General features: G+C 54.2%; 1 protein-coding gene across 8 annotated transcripts in view; it reads left to right on the top strand.

The window, feature by feature from the left end:
• PRDM2 (PR/SET domain 2) overlaps positions 1 to 27733 on the top strand; it is a 99430-nt gene extending 71697 nt beyond the window's left edge. For 7 of the 8 annotated variants that reach the window (XM_087820095.1, XM_087820093.1, XM_087820098.1 and 4 more), the window contains 3 exons: positions 126 to 4494; positions 26017 to 26160; positions 27635 to 27733. In XM_087820095.1, the coding sequence (XP_087676221.1) occupies positions 126 to 4494; positions 26017 to 26137 (4490 nt within the window). In that variant the 3' untranslated portion in view covers positions 26138 to 26160; positions 27635 to 27733. Of the gene's footprint in view, positions 1 to 125; positions 4495 to 7747; positions 9272 to 26016; positions 26161 to 27634 lie in introns of those variants that run through there. The other variant, XM_087820094.1, reaches the window with a different exon arrangement.
• Positions 27734 to 27995: the final 262 nt, after the last annotated feature.

Genomic DNA, 27995 nt, shown 5'->3' with positions numbered 1-27995 from the left:
TCTGTTGTCCATCGTAACGCCTTACGCGTTTTCGGTGTTCAGAGAAATGACGTGAATAATAAGAAGGGACCCTAAAGCAGCTAGTTTTGCCCTCACCTCCGTGCCTCTACCTCCCTGTGCTCCAGGTGCCAGAGAGCAGAACGAGAAGCCCCCCGCATCCCTCGAGCAGACGGCTGTTCCCCAGGAGGCGGCTGCTCAGGACGCACTTCCAGAACTAGCGACCCTGCCACCTGCCTGCGAGCCGCAGACGGGACCCGCTGAGAAGCTGGAGGCCACAAGCTGCGAGGGGAGCGCCCTGGAAGAGGGGCCTGAAGAGGAGGAGGAGGAGGAGCTGGAAGACGAGGGGGAGGAGGAAGCCGACACACCCGACGGAAGCTCCGCGAAAGAGCCGGAAATACGGTGCGATGAGAAGCTAGAAGATTTATTAGAAGAACCAAAAGATATTTCAAAAGAAACTCTCGAGGACTCGCCAGCGGTAACACTTGTTACTGAAATCCCCAAAACTAAGGAAGAGGCCAATGGTGATGTATTTGAAACATTGATGTTTCCGTGTCAGCATTGTGAAAGGAAGTTTACGACCAAACAGGGGCTGGAGCGTCACATGCACATCCACATCTCGACAGTGAACCATGCCTTCAAATGCAAGTACTGTGGGAAAGCGTTCGGCACCCAGATCAACAGGCGGAGGCATGAGCGTCGCCATGAGGCGGGCTTAAAGCGGAAGCCCAGCCTAACACTACAGCCGTCAGAAGGCCCAGCTGATGGCAAAGCATCTGGAGACAGTGTCTCTCCAAAAGACGACTCAAACTCTCCCAGTCTTGGGCAAGACTGTCTGTCCTTGAGTACGGAGAAAGCTTCCCAAGAAACAGTAAACTCTTCTGTTGTAGAAGAGAATGGAGAGGTTAAAGAGCTTCATCCATGCAAATACTGTAAGAAGGTGTTTGGAACTCATACTAATATGAGACGGCATCAGCGTCGAGTTCACGAACGCCATCTGATTCCCAAAGGTGTGCGGAGAAAAGGCGGCCTCCTGGGGGAGCCGCAGCCACCAGCCGAGCAGGCCCAGCCTGCCCAGAATGTCTACGTGCCCAGCACAGAACCAGAGGAGGAGGGGGAGGCAGACGATGTCTACATCATGGACATTTCCAGCAATATCTCGGAGAACTTAAATTACTACATTGATGGTAAAATTCAGACCAGCAGCAGCACTAGTAACTGTGACGTGATTGAGATGGAGTCCAGTTCAGCGGACTTGTATGGCATAAACTGTCTGCTTACTCCAGTCACAGTGGAAATTACTCAAAATATCAAGGCCACACAGGTCCCCATAGCAGACGATCTTCCTAAAGAGCCTTCCAGCAGCACAAACAGTGAGTCCAAGAAACGGAGAACTGCTAGTCCTCCTGTGTTCCCCAAGATCAAAGCTGAAGCGGAGTCTGAGCCCATAGCACCCTCGTGCTCCCTAAGCCTGCCTCTTAGCATATCCACCTCAGAGGCAGGGACTTTCCACAAAGAGAAGGGCGTGTACTTGTCATCAAAACTCAAGCAGCTTCTTCAAACCCAGGACAAACTGACTCCTTCCGCCGGGATTGCAGCAGCAGAGGTCCCTAAGTTAGGTCCTGTCTGTGTGTCTGCTCCTGCGTCCATGCTGCCCGTGACCTCGAGTAGGTTTAAGCGACGGACCAGCTCCCCTCCCAGTTCTCCCCAGCACAGCCCTGCCCTTCGAGACTTCGGGAAGCAAAGCGATGGTAAAGCAGTGTGGACTGATACAGTTCTGAGCTCCAAAAAGCCCAAGTTAGAAAGTCATAGCAACTCCCCGGCCTGGAGTTTGTCTGGGAGAGATGAGAGGGAAGCCGTGAGCCCACCATGCTTTGACGAATTCAAGGCGTCCAAAGAGTGGGCCGCCACTCCCACTTTCAGCACTGTGTGCAACCAGCAGCCGCTGGATTTGTCCAGCGGAGTCAAGCAGAAGGCTGAGGGTACCAGCAAGCCTCCTGTGCAGTGGGAGTCTGTGTTAGATCTCAGTGTGCATAAAAAGCCAGGCAGTGACGTGGAAGGCAAAGAATCCAAAGACAGCCATGTGGCGCAGCCAGCCGGCAATGCTGTCAGGAAGAAGAAACCGACCACCTGCGTGCTGCAGAAGGTCCTCCTCAATGAGTACAATGGCGTTGGTGCACCCGTGGGGAACTCGGCCCGTGTGGCCAGGAGCCCGAGCCCTTGCAAACCCCTGGATCCCCAGGCAGAGGCTGACTTGGGTCCTGATGCGAGTTTATCTGCCCCTGCTGCTGAGTCCCCACCAGATGTTTCTCCTTCATCTCCGGCCCTCCAGACACCCTCTCTTTCTTCTGGGCAGCTGCCTCCTCTCTTGATGCCAACACACCCCTCGTCCCCTCCGCCCTGTCCTCCTGTGCTGACCGTGGCCACCCCTCCTCCTCCCCTCCTTCCTACTATACCTCTCCCAGCCCCGTCTTCAGGGGCTTCCCCTCGTCCATGCCCCTCCCCACTCTCGAATGCTACCGCACAGTCCCCACTCCCCATTCTTTCTCCCACAGTGTCTCCCCCGCCGTCCCCCATTCCTTCCGAGGAGCCTCTTGTGTCTGCCGCCTCTCCTGGGCCTCCAACCCTCTCGTCTTCCTCTTCCTCTCCCTCCTCCTCCTTCTCCTCCTCCTCCTCCTCCTCCCCCTCCCCGCCACCCCTCTCCGCAGTGTCTTCCGTCGTCTCCTCCGGGGATAATCTGGAAACCTCTCTCCCCGGGATAACCTTCAAGCAGGAGGAACTAGAGAATGAAGAGCTGAAGCCCAGGGGAGAAGCCCAGCCTGCACTGGAGCAGGCTGTTGTTCAGGAAACATTCAACAAGAACTTTGTCTGCAATGTCTGTGAATCACCCTTCCTTTCCATTAAAGATCTAACCAAACATTTATCAGTTCATGCTGAAGAATGGCCCTTCAAATGTGAATTCTGTGTGCAGCTTTTTAAAGCTAAAACTGATTTGTCAGATCATCGCTTTTTGCTTCATGGAGTTGGGAATATCTTTGTGTGTTCAGTTTGTAAAAAAGAATTTGCTTTTTTGTGCAATTTGCAGCAGCACCAGCGAGATCTGCACCCGGATAAGGTGTGCACACACCATGAGTTTGAAAGTGGCACCCTGAGGCCGCAGAACTTCACAGATCCCAGCAAGGCCCACGCAGAGCACATGCACAGTTTGCCAGAAGATCCTTTAGACACGGCGAAAGAGGAGGAGGAGCTAAACGATTCCTCTGAAGAGCTTTACACAACCATAAAAATAATGGCTTCTGGAATAAAGACGAAAGATCCAGATGTTCGATTGGGTCTCAATCAGCATTACCCAAGCTTTAAACCGCCCCCATTTCAGTACCATCACCGAAACCCCATGGGCATCGGGGTGACGGCCACCAGCTTCACCACACACAACATTCCACAGACTTTTAGCACTGCCATTCGCTGTACAAAGTGTGGCAAAGGTGTGGACAACATGCCCGAGTTACACAAACATATCCTGGCGTGTGCTTCCGCCAGCGACAAGAAGAGGTACACCCCTAAAAAAAACCCAGTACCGTTGAAGCAAACTGTGCAACCCAAAAATGGGGTGGTAGTTTTGGAGAACTCTGGGAAAAACGCCTTCAGACGAATGGGACAACCCAAAAGACTGAACTTTAGTGTCGAGCTCAGCAAAATGTCCCCAAATAAGCTCAAATTAAATGCATTGAAGAAAAAAAATCAGCTTGTCCAGAAAGCAATCCTGCAAAAAAACAAATCTGCCAAGCAGAAGGCTGACTTAAAAAGTGCTTCAGAGTCCTCCTCGCACATCTGCCCATACTGCCACAGGGAGTTCACGTACATCGGAAGCCTGAACAAGCACGCTGCTTTCAGCTGCCCCAAAAAACCGCTTTCTCCTTCCAAAAGAAAAGTTTCCCACTCATCCAAGAAAGGCGGGCACACATCACCTGCAAGTAGTGACAGACACAGCAGCAGCAGCCACCGCAGACGGACTGCGGATGCGGAGATTAAAATGCAAAGCACACAGGCTCCTTTGGGCAAGACCAGAGCCCGCAGCTCAGGCCCCGCACAGGTCCCACTGCCCTCCCCGTCCTTCAGGTCCAAGCAGAATGTCAAATTCACAGCTTCGGGGAAGTCCAGAAAACCAAGCTCCTCTCTAAGGAACTCAAGCCCCATAAGAATGGCCAAAATAACTCACGTTGAGGGGAAAAAACCCAAAGCTGTGGCCAAGAATCATTCTGCTCAGCTTTCGAGCAAGACGGCTCGCAGCCTGCACGTGAGGGTGCAGAAAAGCAAAGCTGTCCTACAAAGCAAATCTGCTCTGGCTGGTAAGAAAAGAACAGACCGGTTCAGTGTAAAGTCTAGAGAACGGAGTGGAGGGCCCGTCACCCGAAGCCTCCAGCTGGCAGCTGCTGCCGACCTGGGCGAAGGCAGGAGAGAGGACAGCAGCGGCAAGCAGGAGCTGAAGGACTTCAGGTAAGCCTGTCTCCCAGGGCCCAGGAGTTCAGGGCTCCAGAGCATGGGGGTGGGGAAGACGGTTGTAAGAAAACAATATACTTGCCCAATGGCTTTTTTTTCTTTTTCCTGTATGATTTGGACATAAGCACTTAAAGTAAATGGTGTTGCTTAAGTTGTAGGCATGTAAAGACAGGTCGCTGCTCTGGCTCCTGCAGAGGTGGAGAGCGCCTAGCTTTATCTCAGACCCAGGACACGCAAGTGTGCCATTTCTTTTAGGGCCAGTGTGAGCTGGGTTCGAACCTCGGAAAGGCTTTCAGAAGTACCCTGTTATGAAAGGATGAGACTCTCTTAGATGCCCTTCCTACCTTGGGTAATATCTCAGTGTCACTGTGTCATGTCAGGGTCATAGATCGTTTGTCCTGTTAAAATGGATCTCTGAGGTCATTAAAACCACACTGTAATCTCCTTAAAATATCTGAGTGAAGTGTAGTTATAATAATGGAGAATGCTTCCATTATCTATGCTTTCTCCTATTTTCATTTAAAAAACTTGCCTCATTGGTTAAAGCAAAATACACCATACTCATTTTTAAATGCCTTAAGTCCCCCATCCCCTCTTGTCTCCCTGGCAGAGGGTGATAAACAGGCCAGATCCCAAAGGAGAAGCAGCTAGGAGAGCGCTTAGAGCCCGCTGCGAGGCCAAACCCTGTGACTGCTCCTGGCCCATGGCAAAGCCCCAGGCAAATCAGCCTGGCCTTCCAGTGCCTCTGTTTCCCAGGAATTCATCTTAGATTTGAGGTGATTTTACTGCTTTGTGTCCTCCCTATATTCAGAAGTGTTCTTAGTGACACAAAAACATAGGGCAGTAGTTAAATTTGTTACAATGACTTCTCAAACTTGCTACATTATTTAAATAACCTTGGTTGATGTACTTTCTTGGAATTTTCCTGAAAATTGCCTATAGGTCAAGCTTGTGAAACTCATGATCAAATAGGATTTCTGCAAAATACTTTAAAAACCCTGTCCTTTCAGAGAGCTGCCTGACTTGAGGCTTTCTTGGCCACATCTTTCAGTGTCTGAACCTTCTTTGGTGTTTCAGGCAAGCAGTTAGTTAATGGGGGAGTGGACTGCCGTTTTGAGGTCCTGAGGAACCAAGGGTGCTGTTGTGAGTGCACGGCTGAGGTGGGATTCTGTGGCCAGTGTCCCTGAAGTCATGGCTATAGAATGACCTAGAGACGACTCGGTAGCCAAGGCTGATGGGGATGATTTGCTGTCAGGATAAAGGATCAGATTTTTAAAAAGCTTCTTCAGAAATGCACCAGATAACTAGTTACTGTAGATCTTGTTCAGCATTTGGTCTCTGGCGTGGCATATGCGTAAGCGTCTGTCTCCTAGCCCTTAAAACAGCCTGCCCGTAGCAGGTTACCGGCACCTGTTTGTGCTCTGTGTTCGGGAAGCTCCACAGTAATAGGACTTTCTTGAACTCGAGTCCTTTTCAAGGGTAGAGAGCCAGACTCTGCCCTCATTTTACAGACTGTACTACAAAACGTCGCCCAGGTGGTTGATGCTTTAGAATGTACCGTGGGCACCCCTGTGTGTCCCGTGTTGTCTGAAAGAATCACCTTGTACTGGATCCTGTTTATACAGTTCAAGGGTAAAGTTGATATGAAGAATTACGATACTATAAAGGAAGGTTCATTGAGTAACCTTAATTTATCAGGTTCATTCAGTTAGCCTCTTGCTCATCTAGTGCTTTTTGAAGAACCCTTAAGACCATAAGGGACCAAAGTGCCTAATAAAATTATGTCTCTGTTTTCTCCAGTTAATTTTAATTATTTTGCTTTGTTTGATAGTTAACAGAGGGTTACATTGCTCAAGTGGAATTTGGCCTGAAAGGAAACACAGAGAATCAGATAAGAAAACAGTGTTCTAACTGGTAGCTGGCAGCAGCAGGCCTCCACGGTGGCTGTGCCCCCTTTGTGTGTGTCACTGGAACTGCTGTGGACATATCAGAAAGACATGTGTCTCACACAGGGGCCCATTTACAAGGGACCCTAAGTTTGTGCAGTACAGGGCATCAGATTCTGATCATCTGGACACACAGTGGTCATTTCTTCAGGGAGTTTATTGTAGTCTTTCCTAGTACCTTGTAGCCCATTCGGTATAAAACCCAGATTCCTGAACTCAGGCCTGGGGAGTATTGTGAGGGCTGAGAGCAGGCCTCATCCTTGGTGCATACATGTTTTGTTACATGTTGTATTTAATGATAGTCTTCTTCCCTTTTAGTATGTTTCCGTTTGTAAATTTGTTCAGGGATGATCTCCTGGTGCATGGTTAGAAATACTGGCTTTGTCTCTGTTTTTAGGGATGTTGCTTTATTTGCCCAGTTGTGTATTCAGGGACTTCCCACAGCCCTGGCAGCACCTCCTTTCCCGAGAGTTCCTTTGTAAGCATCGGTGCTTAAGCGCCAGCCCCCCGCACGCAGGCCAGTGCAGGATTCCAGTTTTTCAGGCGCACCCTTGAGTTGGCCATGTGCATGAAGGCAGGTTTCCATTTAGCAGAGGCTCAGCAGAACTGGCCAGTGGGTCATTTCCAGGAGCATGAGCCCTGTGCCAGTCAGGGTGTAAAAAAGACGCAGACTCCGTATTATTTTCTTAGGACAAAGCAGCAAAGGACACTGGGCATGCCTCCCACCTTTAGGTCCTCCAGTTCCAGCCCTTATTCCAGCGTACCCTGAGTTGGGCTCCCCCTCAGTCGGAGCCTACCTGTGGCTTACTGGGGGAATGGATTTAGAGCTCTCGAGGGCTCAGTTATGTCCGTGGGTTAGAAGACAAAAGGGCAAGGAAAGTGATACTCCCCATTCTCTGGTCCATCTTTGGTCTTTGTAAATCCACGGTATTTTTACATTTTTTAATGCTCCTTGTAGAGCAGCTCTTTTAAAAAATGCTGTTTTCCCATTGGAGCTGGTCAAAAACACTTAAAGATGGAGAAGCAAAATGAAATTCCAAGTTTTCCCATTCACCATGAATTATTTTTAAAAATTGATGTTCATTTCCTCCCATATCCATCTCTGCCACACCACCCCAGGTGGGGCTGGGACCTTGCCAGCGCATGCCTGTTGAGCAGGGCCCCCAAGTTCCTGCACATCTTTAGAGCCCTTCTGTGGCTGTCTTAACACTTGTCATACGGTCTGCTCACCGTCTCTTTAACACGGTCAATTCATATAAGGTTGTGTTACGTTGTCATTTATCTTCAGTTTTCTTATTTTCTAGGAACTTCCTGTAGAAAAACCCCCACACAAAACAAACCTTAATTGACTAAATAAAGGTAATGCATGCTCAACTTAGGATAAGCACTACGACAAAGGACACGAAGTCTGCCAAGCTTGCAAGACCAGCTGAAGCTCTCAAAAATCCTAACACTCAGCTGATTGCCGCAGGCTTCTTGTTGCCCGGGTTAGGCACCCGCCGCTTCGCTGGTGCCTGGCTCGTGCTGGGCCCCCAGTTATTGAGATGCAAGAGGGTGCTGTAAGACGGGCTGGACGGACTGGCTCGCCGTCGCCGTCGCGGGACTGGTAACTCAGATGGGAGTGTGGCCCTGGTTCTTGGCACATAGCAGAGGAAGGAGTGATTTGAACTTAACCTTGCAAAGCAAGTTCTCTGTTTTATCAGTAGGTTATTAATAGATTTCAGGGATGACAAATTCTAATGCACTCGTTTTAAGATGTTTTGGTCACACCAGCTCTTGATGCCTTTCTTTTAAGTTAATTATAGACCGAGAGGCGTTTAGCTTCTCTCTTAGCCTGTTTTTTTACCGCAAGCAGATTGCCTGCGTAATGGAGAGGAAACCAGATTGGATACGACTCCTTTTCTATGCCTCTTCCAGTTCCATGTGTGTCTGTCCAGATGGGCATCCTCTCAAATAATTCTGTGGCACTAATTTATAACTATGTTACTGGAGACTGTGTAGCAATATCCCAATGCCCAGGATGCATCACAGGCCTGTGAAGGTGTGTGTCCGCACGAGAGTAAGAATGAATCTACGTACCAGGTTTACACTTCAGTCTCTGATGGAGATTTTAAAACTTCCGATGGCCTCTTCCTGAGTATGTCGCTTCTCCGTGCATTGTATGTGCTTTCACCCTATAATTACTAGTCGGTGGGAAGTGGCTCGGGTAGTCACAGTTTTTGTTGTTGTTCTCAACTTTAAAAGTCATCTACCTCTTGAAATTTGTAGGCGAAGACTTGTTTGGTGAGTTTGTGCCACTTTAACCCTTTCACTGTCATTCCCATTTTGTTACATTTCTTTTCTGGGGACTTTTTGTGTTGAAATATTGTATAAAGCATTTGTAGCAGTTTAAAAATAAAATATTTAAAATTATTTAAATTGTTTTGGACACTTCAATTGTATTACATGTGATCTGCATTTTACATTTGTTTGAGTTGTTAATCTGGAGAGTTCTTGTACTGGAGCTTCTGTTAGCTATTTTATTGTTTCTTGTTGGAGAGTTATGATATAAAAGACTATTCTAATGAAAACATTAAAATTTACAATTTGACATACAAAAGGGACTGTCTGTTGATTTTAACCAATGTAGCCTTTTAAGAGAGAAAGAGATGGATTGTAGAGAGTTACGAGTGCTGTTTACTATCTGTCCCCTTCCAGCATGAACCGAATCACTTGAGCTTGTCAGATGTACAAAAGTTTTCTATGCTTTTGCTAGCAAGCACTTAATAACTAGGGGAACTTTAAATGATACATTTTATATAATTGTAACCAATAAAAACTTTCTAAAAGCTTGTGAGAGGCCTGCATTTTGTACGTGGTTGGGAGCAGTTAAGGGCAGAACATGAAGAGAGGCAGGTAGGAAAAGCTGTGCCGTGCAGTGCAGTGCGGGGTCCGCCCTGGCGGCCTTTCACGCGTTACTGTTTGGTGTTAACTGAGTATTTGTTATTTCATATTGTTCATGTACCACTCAGAGGGTTCCCATGAAGCTGGATAGTGGTGCTAAGAGGTACCTTGGAGTAAAATAAAGCATTTCACGTGTGGGGCCTCCACTTCCTCTGTGCTTGCTAACAGTTTACTCTCATTTGGGGATTTTTATTGTTAAGGATCCCCAAAAAGTAAACCAAAGAAGTTGGAACATCGGTATTAAGTCTGTATGAGATTGCCGTTTTCTAGAGATTAAAAATGGTCGAACGTCAGCAGCTCCATAAAGTCCCACATGACCTCATGTGGGTTCTCATACTTGACATCTCTGTGTGTCTCCCTCTTAGAGACAGGCCGGGAGCTGACAGGACCGTCAGCATCTCCTGGCCAAACGTCATTTCTGGTTCATGCTGCTCCCACGGTAGAGACCCAGCGGGAGGAGGGGTCGTGCATGGGGGAGTCGAGAGGTCAAAGAGTTACAAAATGGCCTTCAGTATTGCTGGTTTTAACCGCCCTGCCACGCTGAGGGCTGAGCATGCACAGCTCCTGTGACTGCACATCCTGTCCCGCAGGCTCTGGAATGAGGTGGGTTCCATCTTGGCCGCTGCTCACCATTCCTCTCCCTTCCTGCGGGTCAACAGCAGGCATCTAGCAAACGCTCGCCTCGGCCGCGGGCAGGTTATTTCTGGAGCTTAGCTCCCATTCTGCCCAAAGTGGGGAATGGCTAGATGGTTCTGCGTTTTCCTTCTAGAAGGAGGTTTTTTTACTGGGTGTGGAGGCTGCGACTTTGCAGGACTGAGGAGCAGGGCCAGATGTGTCTTGTGTCCCTGGTCCTGCAGCAGAGCCTGACCGAGGCAGCACTCAGGTCTTACACAAGAAGTCACTACCACAGTGGGACGAGCTGCCCCACAGTGGTTGCTTTTACTCTGTATGGAATTAAACGTTTTTTAAAAATTAAAAAAGCTAATAACTGAAGCTTTATGTTCCTGCTGCTATCTCAAGCATCTGTCATGTGTCTGATTACAAGTATGTAGGGTGGCTCTTGTAATGTTTTACAGGGACTTTCTAGCAGGTGTTTTATAGAATCACGTTAACCTATCGAGCACCTGCCATGTCCCAGGCTGTCCCCCAGGTGCTGATATCAGTGGACAAATTCCCGACCCTCACAGAACTTAGATTTGCATGGTGGCCATTTTTCCATTTTTTTGCTTCATGTTCCAAACCTGCTGTTTGGTCACAGTTCCTCCAGAGGTGAGGTTCCTTCCCAGGGGTGCTTCTCGCTGTGTCTGAGTTTGGGTATCGAGGTGACCGCCGACTTTAGTACTTGTGTTCACGTGGCTCTGCTGAAATTACAGCTCATTGGACGCACTTGACATTCTGCTTATGTGGATTTTGACCTGATAGTGAACCTCACTTTGAATAGATGGACTTATATCCATACCAAGACTCATAAAGGGCAGTTCACCTTGAAAGTGGATGGGAGTACACGTGGGTGAGGGAACCTTGGATATGGAGGCCACTTTAAAGTGCTCCTAAGACCAGGCTGACAGTTAAGGAGAAAGGTTGGCCATTTCTGCCCTGTGTTAGGGGCCCTGCAGCCCCAGCCTCTCTTCGCCCTGGGGCACCAACTCTGCCGCTGTTGCTTCAGGGTCTGATCTCAGCTAGGTCCTGGTCAGGCACTACAAAGGGTGCACTTGGGCGGCAGGAGTGGATGAACCATTCCGGGGGGGGGGGGGGGGGGCGCGGCGGGCTGCCCTGGCGGTGATGGCACCGTCGCTGGGCACTGGGCACTGGCTAGGTGGCTCTCCGATGAAACCTGGAGAGGGGGTCAGGCTCCCAGTTCCAAAGCCCAGCAGCTGACCTTTTAAATTAGGCAAGTTGCGGAGGTGTAGTTTAAGTTTTGCAGGCAATTTCATTGCACACTGAAGAATTTGTGAATTTCTGTGGGAAGATAATGCGTGTAGCCCTTAACTGCTCAAGTATTGGAGCTCTGATCTGACCCTCAGTGTCCCCCATTAAATCCTTACAATCACCCGCCAAGTAGGCACCATCGTTCCCATTTTCCCAAAGGCTGTGGGGTTCATGGGGGCTGAGGAGGGGATGGACATGTGTGTACTTGGCGGGAAGAGGTGATGGGCCTCCAGAGGGAAAAGACCACCTGCCTATGGTGCACTTTCTCAGCGTATTTACTCCAAGGCCAGAGCCCCCGAGGCCCCTCCCTCCTGGTGCCATGACCCCCTCCTGGGAGTTTGCAGGGCATTAAGTACACAGTGCTGTGGGGTTTTTCTAAAAAAAGAAGCTGGGTCCAGATTGGTGGGAATGATGAGTTCCATATTACTGTTAAAATTCTAGACAAAACATCAGGGTCAAAAAAAAAAAAAGTTGGAACAAAACTTGAGGTTTGTGTGGGTGAGATACAGAGGAAAACTGTAAGACTGCTCAGTGGTTGATGGGGTCGGGCTCTGCGCCTCAGTCCCTGGCCCACGCCCGCCTCCAGCCGCAGTGGCTCACTTGTGTGCCTCATCTGCAAACTGAGGAGCTTGGGGAACCTGTTGTAGCTTTCGCCTGCTTTCTATAGGTAAGGCACTGTGCTGAGCATTTTCAAACTTGACAGTAACACCGTGAGGTTGGTGTCATTTACAGATGGGGAAACACTCAGGGTGACACAACTTGAGTGGCAGGCTAGGGTTTGAAGTGCCTCCCACCTGCACCATCCTGTCATTTGTATGGCATTTGTTTTTGTTTTTAAGCTTCATTTCGTCTAAATGTAAAAGCCTCTTCCAAGGCTTTCCCTGCATCCGGGAACAAGTAGAGTCATCCCTCGGTGGGCAAGGACGCCTTCCTGCTGCAGCAAGACTGCCGTCAGTAGAGGCGGCTCCTGGGGTGACCACGTCTGGTTTCACTCTTGACTGTGGGATGTGCTCCTGCCCCCGTCACAGGCCATCCAAGTCCAGCTGACTTTCTAGGTTGATCTGATTAGTCAACAAAAACCTGCTTAAGGGAAATCAAGCTCATTATAATAATACCCTGTGGTTTTGAAAGCGGATCTTGAAGAAGGGCCTGGGGTCATGGGAAGCCTCCTTGGCTGTCACTTGAGAACTTTGACCTGTTTGGGCATTAGCCCAAAAAGAAAATTGCTGGGGGCTTGCTGTCCCACCTCAGCAAATAGTGCACTAGGTGTAAAGCAAAGGGTTAAATTTCTGCCAGTAAGTTATTTTTAAAGTGTGGGATTGCAGCCAGAAGAGTGTGTGTAGGATTTATTTACTTTCTAGATTAAGAATTGGAAAAACCATCACGACTGCATTAAATTACTTGAAGTCCCATTGTGAACCGTTAAGAGCGGCTTGGAAATACTTTTATTAGTGTTTACTTGCCCAACTGTTGGGGTGCTGGGATTTGTACGTGCTTCTGTTCTCCACCTCACTTATGCCAGCTGGGTTCCTTTTTAACCATCTCTGACAGAAAGGGACCCAGAATGCGGGCGGGTGTCCCAGAGAACATAAAGATTTTACGGAGGAGGTTAGTGCCTAAATGTGCCTTCTAGCATCCAGCTTGTAAACCACAGCGGAAGCCAGACAGGGAGCCAGGGTCTTGAACATTCCTTGGCAGGTGCCGCCCGAGTGATAGCCAGGGAGAGAACTTGGGTATCACTTCAGCAACGACAGAGCTCCAGAGGGGTTTTAAAGCCTGGGTCTAAGAGTGTCCCCTTCGCCGTGTGTGGCCAGGCACCTTCCGTGGAGTCAGGATTCTGCTTAGGTGACGGCCGAGTCCTGGCGTTAGACCTAAGTGTAGGTCTCCAGCGGGGGCATGAAAGGAAAACCTGGTTTTGCTGCACAGGTAAGTTAGCGACAAAAGGAGGGTCAGGCCTTGGGATGCAGTGGTCGCAGTTTTCATTTTTTAACTTAAAAACAATTTCAGCTTTAAATCATTGCCTTTGTTTTAGTATTTAGTAATTGCCAAAATGTTAATATTTTACTATTCTGACTGGAGTGAAGTTATTTAAACCTCGCACGGATTCCGTTTTTCTTGCGGTGACACTCTTCTCGCTCGGCTTTTCATAACCTACGTCCGCCCAGCCCTCGCCAGCCCCGCTCGGGCGCAGGGACGTTTCCGGGCGGCTCCTGCTCCCGGCTGTTACCCACTCGGGAAACCAGGCGCCTCTCCAGGAGTGACTCAGCCATCAGCCATTCAGAAAACGCCCTCAGTGGTCAGCTGGATCCGAAGGTGTCGGGCTGGCTCTCCGGGGACTCTGTCCTGTGTCCTGGGACGTAGCTGGCCACTGCCGAGCTACTGGTCTGAGGCCCTCCCACCCCCGGAGGGAGATGGCGTCCCCAGTGTTTACGGATAAACTGAGCCTGGGAGGCGGCCTCGCTTCCATTATGTCCCACGGCTGGAAGGGAGAGCCCAGACTCCTGGCCATCTGATTCCAGAGCCCTGTTCTTAAAGGCTCTTAATTCACTGTGTCCCCCAAATGTCTCATGCTGATGTCATCACCCAAAGAGGGGTTTCGCCGCAGGTGGTATTGCATAATCCACAGCGTCCATTCAGGGTGGCCGCCATCATCACACAGGATGGAACTCCAAGTTCAGAATTTCATGAAGGCCTCTCGCCTCGTGAAGGACGCAGCGGTGCAGGCCAGCAGTGGCCTGCCTGGGAGGTCTCGCTGTGACTTCATCACAGGCAGTGGAATATAGGTAAGGCCACTGGCTCTGGCCCAGAGCTGCTTGCTTGGCTGTCACCTCCTCCAAGAAGCCTTCCCTGACCATCCACTCCGAAATAAGTGCCGTCTCTCCAGCTCCTTACTCTGCGCCCCTGTTCCTGGGGACACTGAGCTCTTCCTACCTTCTGTTTCGGTCTGTTATCTTGGCTCACGGAACACTCCTCGCAGGATGGGAAGGAAGTCCACCCAGGGAGGCTGCTGGCGGCTGCAGCCTGTACGACAGTGCCTGGCGGGTAGCCGCTGCTCAATAAATACTTGTTAATTGAATGAAATGTTTGCATCCTGGTTTCATCACTTACTAGCTCTGCAGCCTTGGGCCAGTTACGCCACCTCCCTGAGCCCCAGTTCTCCTTTCTGTAAAATGGTTGATCAGTCCGACCACAAAGGATGCTTGTGAAGTTGGCAGATGAGCCCGTGAGGACCCGCTCCAGTAAGTGCTCCAAAAACGCCAGCCGCCATCACGTGGTTACTGAAAGGTGTCCTGTTGAACCTCCATTTGAATCTGATCAGCAGTTGTGGCTTCCACTCAAAGCCGACTTGCCACGTACGTGATTTCATGACGGCACAGGTCACCGTAGCCAGGGCGACTCTCCCCTCTCCTGCCAGTGCCCACAGAGGGCCCTAGGTGACCCGCGGGACCCGGGTTGTCCGCGCATGGACCGTAGCTGCTGCCTCCCTAGCCCGGCGCTCCCACCCGCCAGAGCCAGAGAGGAGGGGCTGCGAGACAGGCAGGCATTTCTCAGGTCCCGGTGAGGAGAAGGATTAGTTTTATTCTGTCAACCCTCCTTGTAACTTTCTCTTGGTTTTGAATTTTGAAGCCAAAATACGCATTTTAAAAGGTGTCTTCAAAAGAAAACATTTCCTTAGCTCTATGAAAACTTAACCAGGGGACCCCAGCTCATTGACATCATAATGTAGGAACCATCCCTGGTACTTAAAAGCGCTTCCAGGCCCCGTTTTCACGGCTTTTCCTGTATTACCCCCATTTAATTAAAAAAAAACTATGAAATAAATACTTTTATGTTCTCCCGTTTTACAAATGGGACAAGGGGCACAGAGAAAGTAAGCAGTTCGTCCGAGGTCGCGGGTCGTGAGCGCAGAGCCAGGCCCCAGCGGTGTGGCCCAGCGGAGTCTCTTCTGCCTGTGTCCGCGACCTGGGAGGGCAGCCTGGCTGCGCCTCCGTCTTCCCGGGGGCACCTGTAAGGAGCAGGGGGCCCGCTTGCTGAGCCCCTGCCGAGTGGGCGGGAAGCCCCCGTTGATCTGAAGGAGCCGAAACACACAGGAGGAGAACACGTCTCGGTCCGTTTCCTCTGTTCTCGGGAGGCCAGGCCTGGTTGGTGCTGCGGGCTCTTGGGGAAGGAGCAGGTCCAGGCACTGGCTCCTCCCGCCCCGCTCGCTCCTGCAACTTTTTTTGTTTTGAAGTATTTCTGAGCCACGGTTGGTTGGCAGGTTCCCACGTGTGCGGGGGAGCAGCTGCATGGGCGAGGTCAGGCTCAGGGTCCGAGGGCCCGGTGCCCCGTGTCTGCCTCGGATGCGGAAGGGGGGGCAGTGGCCCCGCCGCACAGGTGTTCGCTGTGGGGGGGCTGAGGCGTCTGCCCCTCCCCTGCTTTTAAAAACTGCACTGGACGCAATTTCACCTTTTGCTCAAGGCTCGAGGTAACCGCCAGTGAGGACTGGGCTGTGGAGAGGTGACGCCCGCAGAAGTAGCTCGGGCGGGCAGGATCCGGGCGCCCGAGGCGTGACAGTGCTTCAGGAAGGCTGTCCTCACCGGCTGCTTTCCGTCCGTTATTTATGGGTGTTGTCCGCACCCCTGGCCGCCTCCAGATGCACTTCTGCTGATCCTCTAGGGGCAGGGAAGCTAGACAGTGACGCTATTAATAGTTCCCGCAAACGAGGAGGTAGGAGGGGCCGGGCACCGGGGACCTGCCCGGGGCAGCAGGTGCACCAGCAGGCTCGGACCTGCCGGGTGGCTCGCCTGTTAATGTCCTGGTTCTTGCTGGTAAGGGACGTCTGCTGGACAAGTGACCCCTGGGTGGGAGCGTGTGAAGTGTAAGCAGACAGCCCGCTCTTTCCTTTTAAGCCCCTAAAACCCACACTTTGAATAAACGGTTTGCAGAGAGAGAAGAGCCGGGGCGCAGCGCAGTGTCCCCGAGGGTTTCTCCCCAGCGGAGCCCCTCGGCTCCGAAGCCCGCGCCCTTGCCCGCTCCGCCCTTCAGTCCGCGCCCGGGGCGGGCGCCTCGTGTGGAGCCCGCGCCGACCGCTTGGACCTGCAAGGAGGGGCCCTGGGTCCGTGCGTCCCGCTCCGTCCCGCTCCGTCCCGCTCTGTCCCGCCCCTCGATGCCCCTCGATGCGAAGGGAGCCGCCACCTGCCCGGTGCTTTGGTTTCTCTCCCAGTCAGGACGTTTCGCCGGCAGTTGTCCACGTCCGGGAATGACCGGCGCAGAGGTGCCCGGGCGTCCTGTCCCCTTACCGTCACTCGTCCTCGGCCCGCTGACTGAGCGCCCTGAGCTTGGTGAAAGCGGGGATGCGCTGGCTGCCGGCACGCAGGTGCCGACCACTCGAGGCGCCTGACGGGTGGGTGTTGGGATTGTAGCTGACGTGGGTGCTGTTTTTTTCACTTCACTATTGTTAGGAACGTGTTTATACCCCTTAGAACTATAAAAACGACAGCTACAGCTCGCGAGTGCCGGCCAGCGGCGGCGCGTCGGGAAGACGCCGTGCTGAGTTGTGCCGGCCGGTGCTCGGGCGCGGGACAGCATTTCCCGGGGCCAGGAGACGCGTTAGCTGCAGCGTGCGGCCGGGCACTTCCCGTCCGTGCCCCCAGGTGTGCGAAGGGGCCCTCGCGTGGCACGTGGCACCAGGATGGTCACCTGGTGGGTCACCTCCGCCACAGACCACCTGGGGGTGACTTAAAAATTCCAGATCTGTGATGAAACTGTCATCTCGGGGGGCCGGTCTCTGAAATCCCCATTTTTGTCAGCTTCTCACGTGAGTTTTACCCAGACTCCAGTCCCCCGTTGGGTCTTAAGAAAAGCAACAGTGACATGGTGTCACCCGTTCATTCGGTTTGCTTCTGGTTTTCATTTTAAATTATTTTCCTTTGCTTATTCGTCTCTGATGCATTTATGGCATTTTTCAATTCTCAGAACACTTCACTTATATTTTGCCTTAATCCTAATAACTGTCCTGTGACAGGTGAGCCAGGGCAGCTGGAGAGTTGGGGATATTTCCAAGTGTCAGCCCAGGTGGACTTGCCCCTTGTTGCTGGGGTGGTGGGGGTGGTATGTGGCCATCGGGCATTAACCAGGAAGGACGAGCTTGGTGTCGAACAGTGTCCTGTGGGGTGTGTTCACCACTCTACCCCAGCAGCTAGCACATAGTAGGTCCTTATTCAGCTAGCGCATAGTAGGTCCTTTTTTTTTTTTTTTTTTTGGCCCAGCACACAGTAGGTACTTACTCGGTATTTGTGGAATTGGGGGGAAAAGGAAGAAAGGGGGGGAAAAATCACTTAGTGGCCTACTTATGTGACCCGTCCTCAAGACTTTTGCTTAAAATGTGAATTCTAGAGCAACTGATTGTTGGCAGCTGAATGGAGTGTCCCCTGGATAAGCAAGTGATGAGTTAAAGTCAGGTGGGAAGGAAAGCATTGGCGCTCTGGTTAATTATCGTCGGTTACGTGGTTCATTACAACCGGTACTGGAGGGTTACTGCCTCTGGGCACAGTCCTTGAAGTCAGGAATGCAGAGTGGAAGCCAGTCAATAAACCACAGAGGCCAGCAGGAGATGTAGGGCACAGCTCATTAATTCAAATATAGTGGTGAAATTATATCCGCCCTCACCCCCACTCCCCCCGAAGCCCCAGACCGCATAGGCCGCCTGTGACCGTAACCCGGCGTCCGGACCTTCCTGGGGTGGATCTGCCCAAGTTTTCCCTCATGCTTTTAAATCTTCTCCAACTTTCGGCCCTGAAAATAGGGTCACCCTCTCTCTGTCGCCAGCTTGAACTCCCCACATCTCCTAGGAGGTCCCTCTGTCACAGAGCCTCTGAAACCCAGGGCACGGCCGATTTTCCTTGCGCTTGTTTTTGCTCAAAATAATGCATCCCTTCCTCTCAGAGCCGAAATGCTGGTTGACCTCACGATGTCCGATGCGCCCGACGGGGCTGTGACTGAGCAGGTGCTCCCCACCCGGACCCGCAGTGAGCTCGGCGTCCCTCACCTGGGCGGTCTGTCCGTGAGCTCTGGCGTGATGCTGGACAAGTCCAAGGGTAGCTCACAGGCGCCGTGAGGGACGCCCAGAGGCCTCCGGGGCACAGCGCACCGCCATCAGGCCCAGCGTGGCCACCGTCGCCTGAGGAGTGAGTGATGGGAAGGCGTCGTGCAGAGTCCAGGGCCTGGGAGGGGAGGGCGGTCCAGGGACTCTCTGTGACCTTGTTAGAGCACCAGCTCGGGATACATGAAATGCAGCCGAAGCCCAGCTGATCTGCATGAAACCATGTCAATGGGTGGCCCCTCATTCCCACTGCAGAGCATCCTGACCGCAGCCACGGGGGCCGCCGGGCACTTGGGTCCCCAGCCCTGAAGTCAGATGCAGCCAAAGGTCAGTGTGTTTGTCGCATTTATTATCATGCTTGTGTGACTTGTTGAATAGTATCCCAACTGATGAAATACGAGCAGAGTTGCTTATGAAAAACCACGTGAACGCTTAGAAAGGCTCAGAGTAATGTGCTTAAAAACTGCTGTGCAATGAGGTGTGCGTGAGGAGTGATGAAAAATTTGCATAAAGACATCGGAAGATTTCTGCACCCGGCTCACTTCTATAAGCGCCTTCAGCTCTTGCCCCGCTTTAAACAATACCTGGAAGTCAGAGGTGATGTGTGATTTAGTCTAGAAGGACCGCAGATCGTGACCCTTCATTCATTCATATACTCACCCATCCATTCATTCAACGAGTGGAGGGCTGCTCCTGCTGTTACGTGCTGGGCACTGTCCTGCGGGGATGAAGCGGGGAGCTCAGATGTTACATTCTATGTGTGGGGGAGACAGACAGCAACACGCGAGTGACTACAGAAGGTCAGATGGCGAGTGCGTGCAGGGGCGTGGGAAAGGCCAGAGGAAACAGTCTGGAGTGACAGTGGGACCTGGAGGAGAGGAAGCAAGCCGGCAACCCAGGGGAGGAAAGCACTTGGCGAAGGGAACAGCAAGTGCAAAGGCCCTGAGGTGGAAGCATCCCGGGCATGCCCAAGGAGCAGTGGGAGGCCGGCAAGGCTGGAGGGGAGCAGGCGAGGGGAACAGGAGAGGAGGTCAGGGAGGGAGCCGGGGCCAGTCCATGCTCCTGCCTGCAGCCCCTGCTCCTCCTCGGTGCCCATCACACCCCGAAGTTTCGTGTTTACTTATGTGTTACACGAGTAACGAATGACTTTCCCCCTCTAGAACACGTGCCCCACGAGGGCAAGGCCCAGGTCTGCTGGCTCTGCCGCTGTGTCCCAGCGCCTAGCACAGGGCCGGCTGTGTAGCAGGTGTGATCGGTCAGGGTCGGTGCAAATCATTGGAGGGCCCGGGCCTGTTTCGTGTGCGGGCAGGAAGGCTGCCAGGCCGGCCTAGGCTCCGAGGACGCCTTCCCGTGATGGAGCGTGATGGAGCATGACAGAGCATGGCGGAGCGTGTGTGGAGTTGGAAATCTGACTCCCAAAGAGAATGACAGATCGAATTCAGGACACACTGCTTCATGTGGCTGATTTTAGGAAATTTCTGTTAAGGATAAATTAAATTTTTAAAAAGCGAGCCCTGAGGCTCAGCACAGACCAAAGCCACCCCCTTGCAGCTTCCTTGTGGTTGGGCTGCGTGTCTGCCCCGCACGGAGGGAGCCTGCGTGTGACCGGTGAGCAGTTTCCAAACCAGATGGAGGGCAGGGTCCCGCGGGGCGCAGCAGCCCACAGGGGTTCACCAGCTGGTCCAAGTCGTTCAGCACCTGCAGGCCGCCTCTGGCCCCACTCTGTAAAATGGGTTGATGTGCCCCAGCCCGGCCACCTACGCCCACCCATTTGAGGTCGGCCAGGATACAGGGCGAGGGCTCTGGGGCCTGGGTGGGAGGAGGTGCGTGGGCACACGGTGATCCAGTCCCCTGCACCCTCCGAGGTCGAGGCCTCCAGGCCACGGCCCACGCATGTGCCCTTGCCCTTCAGGCAGCGTCACCACCCGCCGACTAACAAGCAAGCGCTCCTTTCCCACGGCCACGCCGGCCCCGCGTCCGGGCCGCCCTGCCAGCCAGGCACACCCCGGCCTCGGGGACACGTCGGGTGGCGAGGGAGCCCCAGAGCCCCCGCGAGGCTTCCCCATCCAGGCAGGCGCCTCTGATTGTCGGCGTCCTCGGACGGGCACCAGACGTCAGGTTCCAGGAGTCCTGTCACCTGACAAGATGCCACATAGGGGCTTCCAAGACTCAGTCCCAATGGTTCCAAAGTGTGGGAGTTGTCCCTGGAGTTGACTGAATCATCTTTTTAACTTCTTTGGCCTAAGTCGACTTAAAAAAAAACAGCGTGGTCACAATAATGAAGCCAGCGTCCCGTACAGAGTTTTGCCATTTAAAAGGGCTTTTCCATCCGGGCCCCGTGGGAGGCCATCTGCACCTTTCTGTCCCGTGCTGGGGACCTGCTTTCTATGCGCTCACGTCTTGACACACGTGTCTGTGCGTTCTTTTGGGCTTCCCTCCCGTCCTAGAATTTCCTTTAAAGAGAGCAGACTGTCTCGGCTCAGCTAGAGGGGAGAAGAGATGGCATCTGGGTCCTGGAACCAGGGAGGGTGGGGTGGCAGGAGCCAGGTGCCGTGAGAGGCAGAAACGCTCAGGGAGGGGAGCTGGGGCTCCTCCCGCCCCTGCTGGGCACCACATAGGCAGTGACTGTCTCCTGCAGGTGTGACGGGCAGTGACTGTCTCCTGCAGGTGTGACGGGCGGTGACTGTCTCCTGCAGGTGTGACGGGCGGTGACTGTCTCCTGCAGGTGTGACGTCGGAGCACTGCGCTGAGCCGAGCCGGGAGGGTGTGGGGGAGGGGCCCGCGGAGTCGGGCTCAAAGAATTGTTGGGAAAGTGGGGACCTGGTCCCATGGTTTGGGTGGGGCCTTGGTGGTGAGAGAAACCCCCCAGAAGCCACTTCCTGGGACAGTTCAGTCCTTGCGCGACATAGACGAGCACATTTGGGGTTGAACTAGACCAGGAGCCTGGCTCTGGGCTTGCCACTGGTTTGTTTGGGGACATTCTCTGAGCCCCGCCTGTGCCAGGCAGGTGGCAGGCAGGTGTACATGTGAGGACAGACTCAGTCTGTGCTCTTGGGGGCTCAGTCCAGTGGCGGCCGCAGGGGGTGGGGACAGTCACAGACCACCAGGCGCCCTGCCCAAGGACCACCCAGGGTTCCTTTTCCCAAGTCTGCTGGGGCTTCCCTCTGCCCTTCCTGCCCGTCATCAGTGTCCCCAAAATAAACACTGAGCCCAGGTGTGCCTCCTCCTGTCTCCCCGAAGCAACTTTCTGTGCTACCTCCTCTCTCCGGCCCTGAGTGATGGGGCTGCTCGGCCTGGTCTCTGGGGTCCCCTGTCGCTCCCCTGTCCTGGCAGGGCGGCAGGTGGCCACAGCAGGATGTCCCCCCCCAGCAGCTTCCTATGGCTGAGTTCATGGCCGGCCGGGACAGCCCTCTGTTGACAGGGTTATGAGCTGCCACGGGCTGGGTATGTGGAGTCCAAGCCAAACATTTTTGGACCACAAAGGGCCTCTGGAGACCTCAGAACCTGGCGTAAAAGCCCCAGGAGGCAGGGCCGTGACTGGGCCTTTGGATGTGTGGGGGCCCCGTCGGGAGCTGGCCCGGGGCACAGGGTCTCCCGGAGCTGATGAGAGGGAAGGAAATCCATCTGCTAAGACGCAGATTCAGCTCCCGGCTCAGGTCCCCCAAGTCCTGGCTCCCTCCCTTCTTCCTCCCTCCTGCCCTTCTCTCCCTGTGACCTTAAGTGAGTCAGTGACCTTAACTTTCTGGGTGACTCAGCCATAAAAGGGCACAGTACCCATTTCATGTGGTTAAAGGGACGAGTAAATGAAGAAGCGGCCAAGCACAGCCCGCAGGGCCTGCGATGCCAACCCCGTGTCAGCTGCGGCCACCCCACCAAAGCGGCGCCCACCAGCCCCGGCGTCTCCACTTAGGAACCTCAGTGACTGCCCCGGCCGGTGGTTTCCTAGACCCCAAGCCCTCACGCTGGAAAGACTAGGCACTAGGTCCTCCTGCCCCAGGCTTCAGAACCAGGCCCCTCTGAGACACTGCCACCCAGCACGTCGCCTGCCCTTGGCAGTGTCCCCCAGCCCCATGCTCCCCAAATTCTGTACAGACGCCTCTCCAGGGACCTAGTTAAATGCAGCCAGGAGGTCGGGTGGGGCTGAGTGGCTGCATTTCTCACCAGCCCCCCAGGACCAGCTGCTGGTCTGCAGACCACACTTCGAGTGGATGGGTCTAGACCAGCGATTGTCACCCGGTGCCGTAAGAAATGTAAAACATGCAATACCTGGGACACTGACCTCTTTCCCTTTTAGATCGTCAAATAAAACAACAGCCAACACAGCAATAGCCACCCGGTGTAAATGAGTCAGTCATACCTATTTATTTATTTTTTTTGGTCAGGTCGGAAAAAATATTTTTGGTGTGCCGCAGAATTTTAGTAGTTAGCTTATGTGCCATGAGCTGACAAAGGGTGAAATCACTCAACTAGACCAGTGACTCTTCAAGCTGGCTTTAAACTCCTCAGTGCCCAGCGGCCCCCGACCCACTCTGTCAGGATCTCTAGGAGTGGGGCTCAGGATGGTCGTCATCTCCCCGTGACACCAGTGAGCGTGGACGGTGGAGACCCGCAGGCCGGGCGCCTTGGAGCCGACACCTGGCTGCGTGGGCGGCTTGTGCGTCTGTGCTGTGGGCAAAGGCTCAACTCCCTGTGGCGTTTTGGGAGATTGAAAAGAGCTCCTTGGTCCCCATCACTGCAAGGACTGTGTTCAGGGAGGGGATCCAGGCCTTGGGGTCCAATGGTCCTGGGTACAGATCTCGGCTGCACCCCTGTTGGCCAAGGGAGCGGGGACATCAGGCTTCCTCCTCTCTCTGAGCCTGTCTCCTCTGTGAGGTGTGGGTTGTCACAGTCCCTGCCTCAGGGCTGCTGGGGGGCTTGAGGAACTCCAGGAAGCCCCCCCGAAATATTCCCGGCACATCACGTGCTCCATGTTGGATGCTGAACATTTTTTCCTTGGGTGACGTCTTCATTTTATAGGTGAGACTACACTGACTCAGAGAGGTAGAGGCATTTTCCTGAGGCGGCCCAGCGCCTCGGCAGGGGATCTAGGGCTGAAGCTCCAGGCTCCTGCCTCCCAGCCTGGGGGCCTGTCTGAGCGGGAGGGGCGGCCCTGTCTGGGAAGCCGGAGCGGCCCTTCCTGGAAGTGTCCCAGCCTCGGGTGCCGGGAAGCAGGCGGGGTTCCTGCAGCTTCTACCTGGGGCCCTCACCCGGCCTGGGGGGTTGCAGCAGCATCTCAGGTCGTCTTACCTGTGCGGCTTCTTGCACATGGTCTTTGCTTCTCCCTTGCCTCCGGCAAAAGTCCGGAACATCAGACGCCGACTTACCTGGGTTGTGTCTGAGGACTTAGGGAGGGCTGTGTAAGACTCCCGGGCGGCGGTGGCCCAACCGGCTGGGCGATTGCCTTCAGAAGGTCCCTCCTGACGCTGGGGGAGGGAGAGGTGGAAGGTGGCGGGGCAGGCAGGGGTCTCAACTCAGTGCCCGGCAGCCTGGCAGGAACATGGATGAGTGTGTGGGCCTGGGGGGGACTGGAGAGCTCTGGGGAGCGCATCCTGGAGCTGGCCCCTCCTCCCTGCCCAGACCCTGTCCCCTCGACCAAAGTCTCCTGAGCCCTGCTCCTTCCCTGCCTCCTCTCTTGAACTCACTTATTTGGGGTGCCTGCCTCTGCCTTGTCTTGGAAGCTGCTGTTGCCAAGGTTACCAGCAACCTCTAGGCTGCTGAATGTCCTGGGCCTTTGGTGCTCAGTTTTGTTTTAACCCTTTGCAGCTTTGGGCACTCACTCCTCCCTCTTCCTTGAAATGCTGGGCACCCGTGACACCACTCTCTGCGCTTTGTGATGCCACCAGCTGCCCCAAATCCCCTCCTCAGTCCCTGGACTCTCCTCTCTGTCTCCACTCCCCGCAGGAGCCCCCCAGGCCACCCAGATGCTGCCCAACCCCAGATTCATCAGAGGCGCATTTCAACCTCCCATTGGATTTCTCCCTCGGGCGTCTAAGTTTCTAATTCAATCCTTCCAAAAAGTGTGACCCCCCCCCCCCCCGAAGCCCCGTCTCCTGCCGCGTTTCCCCAGTGGTTTACCAGAAGCCGTGGGACCCTGGAGTCCATCTGGGCTCCGGTCTCTTCCTCACCCCCGGCCCCGGCCCGACATCCGGTTCATCGGCAAGTCCTGTGGGCACCGCTGAAGGGGTCCTGGCCCAGCCACTTCCCATGGCCCCACCTCTGCAGCTGGCCCGGGGTCCAAGCTGCCATCCCCTCTTTCCCCGATGTTGGATGTCGGGTGCTTCTCTGTCATGGGTCGTCCTGTGCACTGTAGGGGGTTTAGCGGCATCCCCGCCCCACCCACTAGGTGCCAGTAGCATCCTCCCCCCTCCCCGACCCCAGATGTGACAGCCAAGAACGTCTCCCGACATTGCAGACGCCCCAGTTCAGGACCACTCGGGAACCCTGCTGTTGCAGCTGGTCCCCATCTCTTGCTCCCTCGGAAAGAGCTGGCCCCCAGTCAACACCTGGAGCAGGTGACATTCCCAGAAGCGCCCGCCTGCCTCACCGCCCACCTCTCCTCACCCGAGGCCCTGCTCACTTCCAGGCTTCCGTCTCCAGGGGCAGGCTTGGGACCTGGGACAAGTCTCTGAGCCTCCGTTTCCCCATCTGTAAATTAGGGATATTCAGTATCCACCCGGGAAGGTTCTGTGAAGAGGAAGATGGTTGATATACGGAAAATCCTTAGCACAGTGTCGTTCCTGTTCAGCACAGACTTATTTTTGTTGTGCCAAGCTGGGGGTGCAGCAATAAACAAGACAGAGGCCCTGACCCTGGGGTCGCAGCTCCCGAGGGGGCAGCTCATGGTCCTGTGGTTGCGACTCAGTGTTACAGGTGCCGTGAGGGGGAAGCGGAGGGGCAGCGGGAGCCAGCAGGGGATAAAGAAGGAAGGCTTCCTGGAGGAGGTGGTATCCCAGCCAGGCCCTGAAAGATGAGTTCAGGTTAGCTGGGTGAAGGAAGGGGGGGGAATAACGATCTGGGTTACCCATCTTTAAAAAAGATTTTAAAGCTTTCCTGAAAAAAAAAAAAAAAAGTCCAATTTAACAGGCTGTGATAGCAAATAGAGCCAAACTGTGTGACAGCGTCCTGGTTCACACCCGTCTGTGACCCCTGACAGGAAAGTGAGGCCAGGGCCCAGGTCGAGTGTAGAGTTAACAGCCTGGAGGGGCCGGGCCCCCTCCTCTTCCCACACAGGCGGTGGATGTAACTAGGTGCTAGAAACTTCCCCAGGTGCCTGGGAGGGAACAGCGAGTGGGGAGGCGGGCATGGGGGGCTCCTCAGGAGGCCGGCTCAGCCCAGCGTCTCAGACCCCACTGGGGAGGGAAGGTGGTGGACAGAGCCTGGTGGGGCTCACATGGTGAAGGTGACAAGTCCAGTCTCTATGAATGAATTCACGCTTTACCATCAGAAAAATCTAGAAAAGATTTTTCACAGCTCCAACCCCATTGGCCTCAAGGGGCTGGCGAGGTGGGGCCAGCACCGGCCTCCCAGGCACCGGCTGGGCTGGGCCCCTGGTGATGGTGTGTTGTTTCTGTCCCTGCACAGCTACAGTCTCCGCCTGGCGACCAGATGCTCTGCCCCAGCTGCCCCGTACATCACCAGACAGTGCAGGAGTGTCAAGGCCGCTGCTACAGCTCAGCTCCAAGGACCCCTCTTCAAAGAGTAGACGCTTCACCTGCTCCCTGACAGGTATGAGGAGCTTGGAGCCGCTTCTGGATCCCTCTGGGTGGCTCCGGGAGCAGGGGGGTGGGGGGGGCTGGGAAGGAGAGAAAGGGATGGGCATGATGGCTTGTGTCCCCGGGTGTGCCAGGTGGGGCACGGGACCTTCCTGCAAGAAGGATGCGTAGTGGCCCAGAGTGGGGACCCTGGATCACCTGGGTTCAAATCCCGGCTCTGCCTCTTACTGACTGTGGGACCTCAATAAGTTAGTCAGGCTCTTCAAGCCTCGGTTTCCACATCTATAAAATGGGACAATAGTACCTACTTTGTAGGATTGTGAGGATTACGGGTGTCAAATGTATGTAAAGCACCCAGGACAGTGCCTGGCACATAGTAAGGACTAGGTAAGTACTAGCTGCCAGTGTTGTAATGCTGATGAGAATGATACTAATAATACCCAGCACTTAACTGAGACCCTCAGAGGCTTCAAGCCCAGAGAAGATGATGGAGTCCCTATTCCCACAATATACGTGAAAGTAAAAGTAATTACTCATCTGTAAAGTACTAAATTTAGATTTATGTTGAACCGGAAGTCTCTTTTCTAGATTTTTCTGATGGTAAAACCTGAATTCATCCATAGAAACCAGACTTTCATCTTCAGGGGGCCTGGGTCTCCCTGTTGGTGCCACAGCGAGTCTTTTTTCACTGTGTCCCCAAGACCAGCCTCTCAAGCGGGATGGGAGGACCTTGTGCACCAAGACGCTGGGGCGCTGGGTACAGATACAGACCCCAGGGCCGGGCTCTGAGGCACTGAACAGGCATGCTGGCGCGGGGCCTGGGACCAGCCTTCGCAGGCCGCCCCCTGGTTCTAGGTGACACAAGTTCGGGGGCGTTGGAACGAGAACACAGGTGTTTAAGGCAGGAATGGGCTGAATTCCGAAACCCAGGGTCTTCCCTGTTGCACCTGCCCTCCCAACCCATCGCTGGCTCAGCCCTCCCTTCCCTAGCAGCTGGAGTTTCTGGGCTCGGCCTTGTTTCGGGGGAGGGGGTGCGGGGGGGGGGTGTCGGGGAGGGAATTAAAATAAAATCCACTCTCCCCAGAGAGGCTGTTGTCTGCAGCCCCAACTGAGCCCGCCTGTCGGGAACCAGGGGACACGACCCCCAGCAGCAGCCAGACACAAAGGACGTGCGCTGATTAATTTCATTTAGTTACGTTTAAAAAATGGGGGACAGCACCAATCTCCGATGATAGAGGTCGGGGTAGCGGTTATTCTGGGGGCGACTGTTAGGGGGTGTCCTGCCAGGGGCCGCGTCGGGGCCGCGGGGAGCTCGGCCTTCCCGCCCCACCGCCCGACGCGGGTGCGCGCACCTGCCTCCCCGGCGCCCACTGGCCGCGCCCCGAGCGGTTGCCCTGGAAGAAGCAGGCGGGGTGATGGCCGCGCAGCCCACGGGGGCACCGAGTCTGCGGCCACCGTCATTCCCGTCCTTTCTTTTGTCTCCTCAGCACCTGAAGTGACCTGGAATCAGAGAAGCCAAAGGGACCGGCCTTCGGAGGACCGACCTATTCCAGGGGCACGATCCTGCGAGAGGAAGGGCGCGCGCGTGCGTGCACGGGGCCGCGTGCGTGCACGGGTGTGCGCGTGCCTGGGCGTGTGCGTGCGTGTGCACCGGGCTGCGTGCGTGCACGAGTGTGGGCGTGCCTGGGCGTGGGCGTGCGCGCGCGTGCACGGGGCCGCGTGCGTGCACGGGTGTGCGTACCTGTGCGTGCCTGTGCGTGGCCGGGCGGGCGTGCGGGCGGCCTCCGGACCCGCGTCCAGCCCCCCAGAGAGGCGGGGCGGCGGCTGGTTCCACGCCACGGGTGACGG

This window comes from Miniopterus natalensis, chromosome 9 (genome assembly GCF_054644295.1).
Source record: "Miniopterus natalensis isolate mMinNat1 chromosome 9, mMinNat1.hap1, whole genome shotgun sequence".
NCBI classification, from domain to species: Eukaryota; Metazoa; Chordata; class Mammalia; order Chiroptera; family Miniopteridae; genus Miniopterus; species Miniopterus natalensis.
This window is presented reverse-complemented; position numbering and strand designations above follow the sequence as displayed.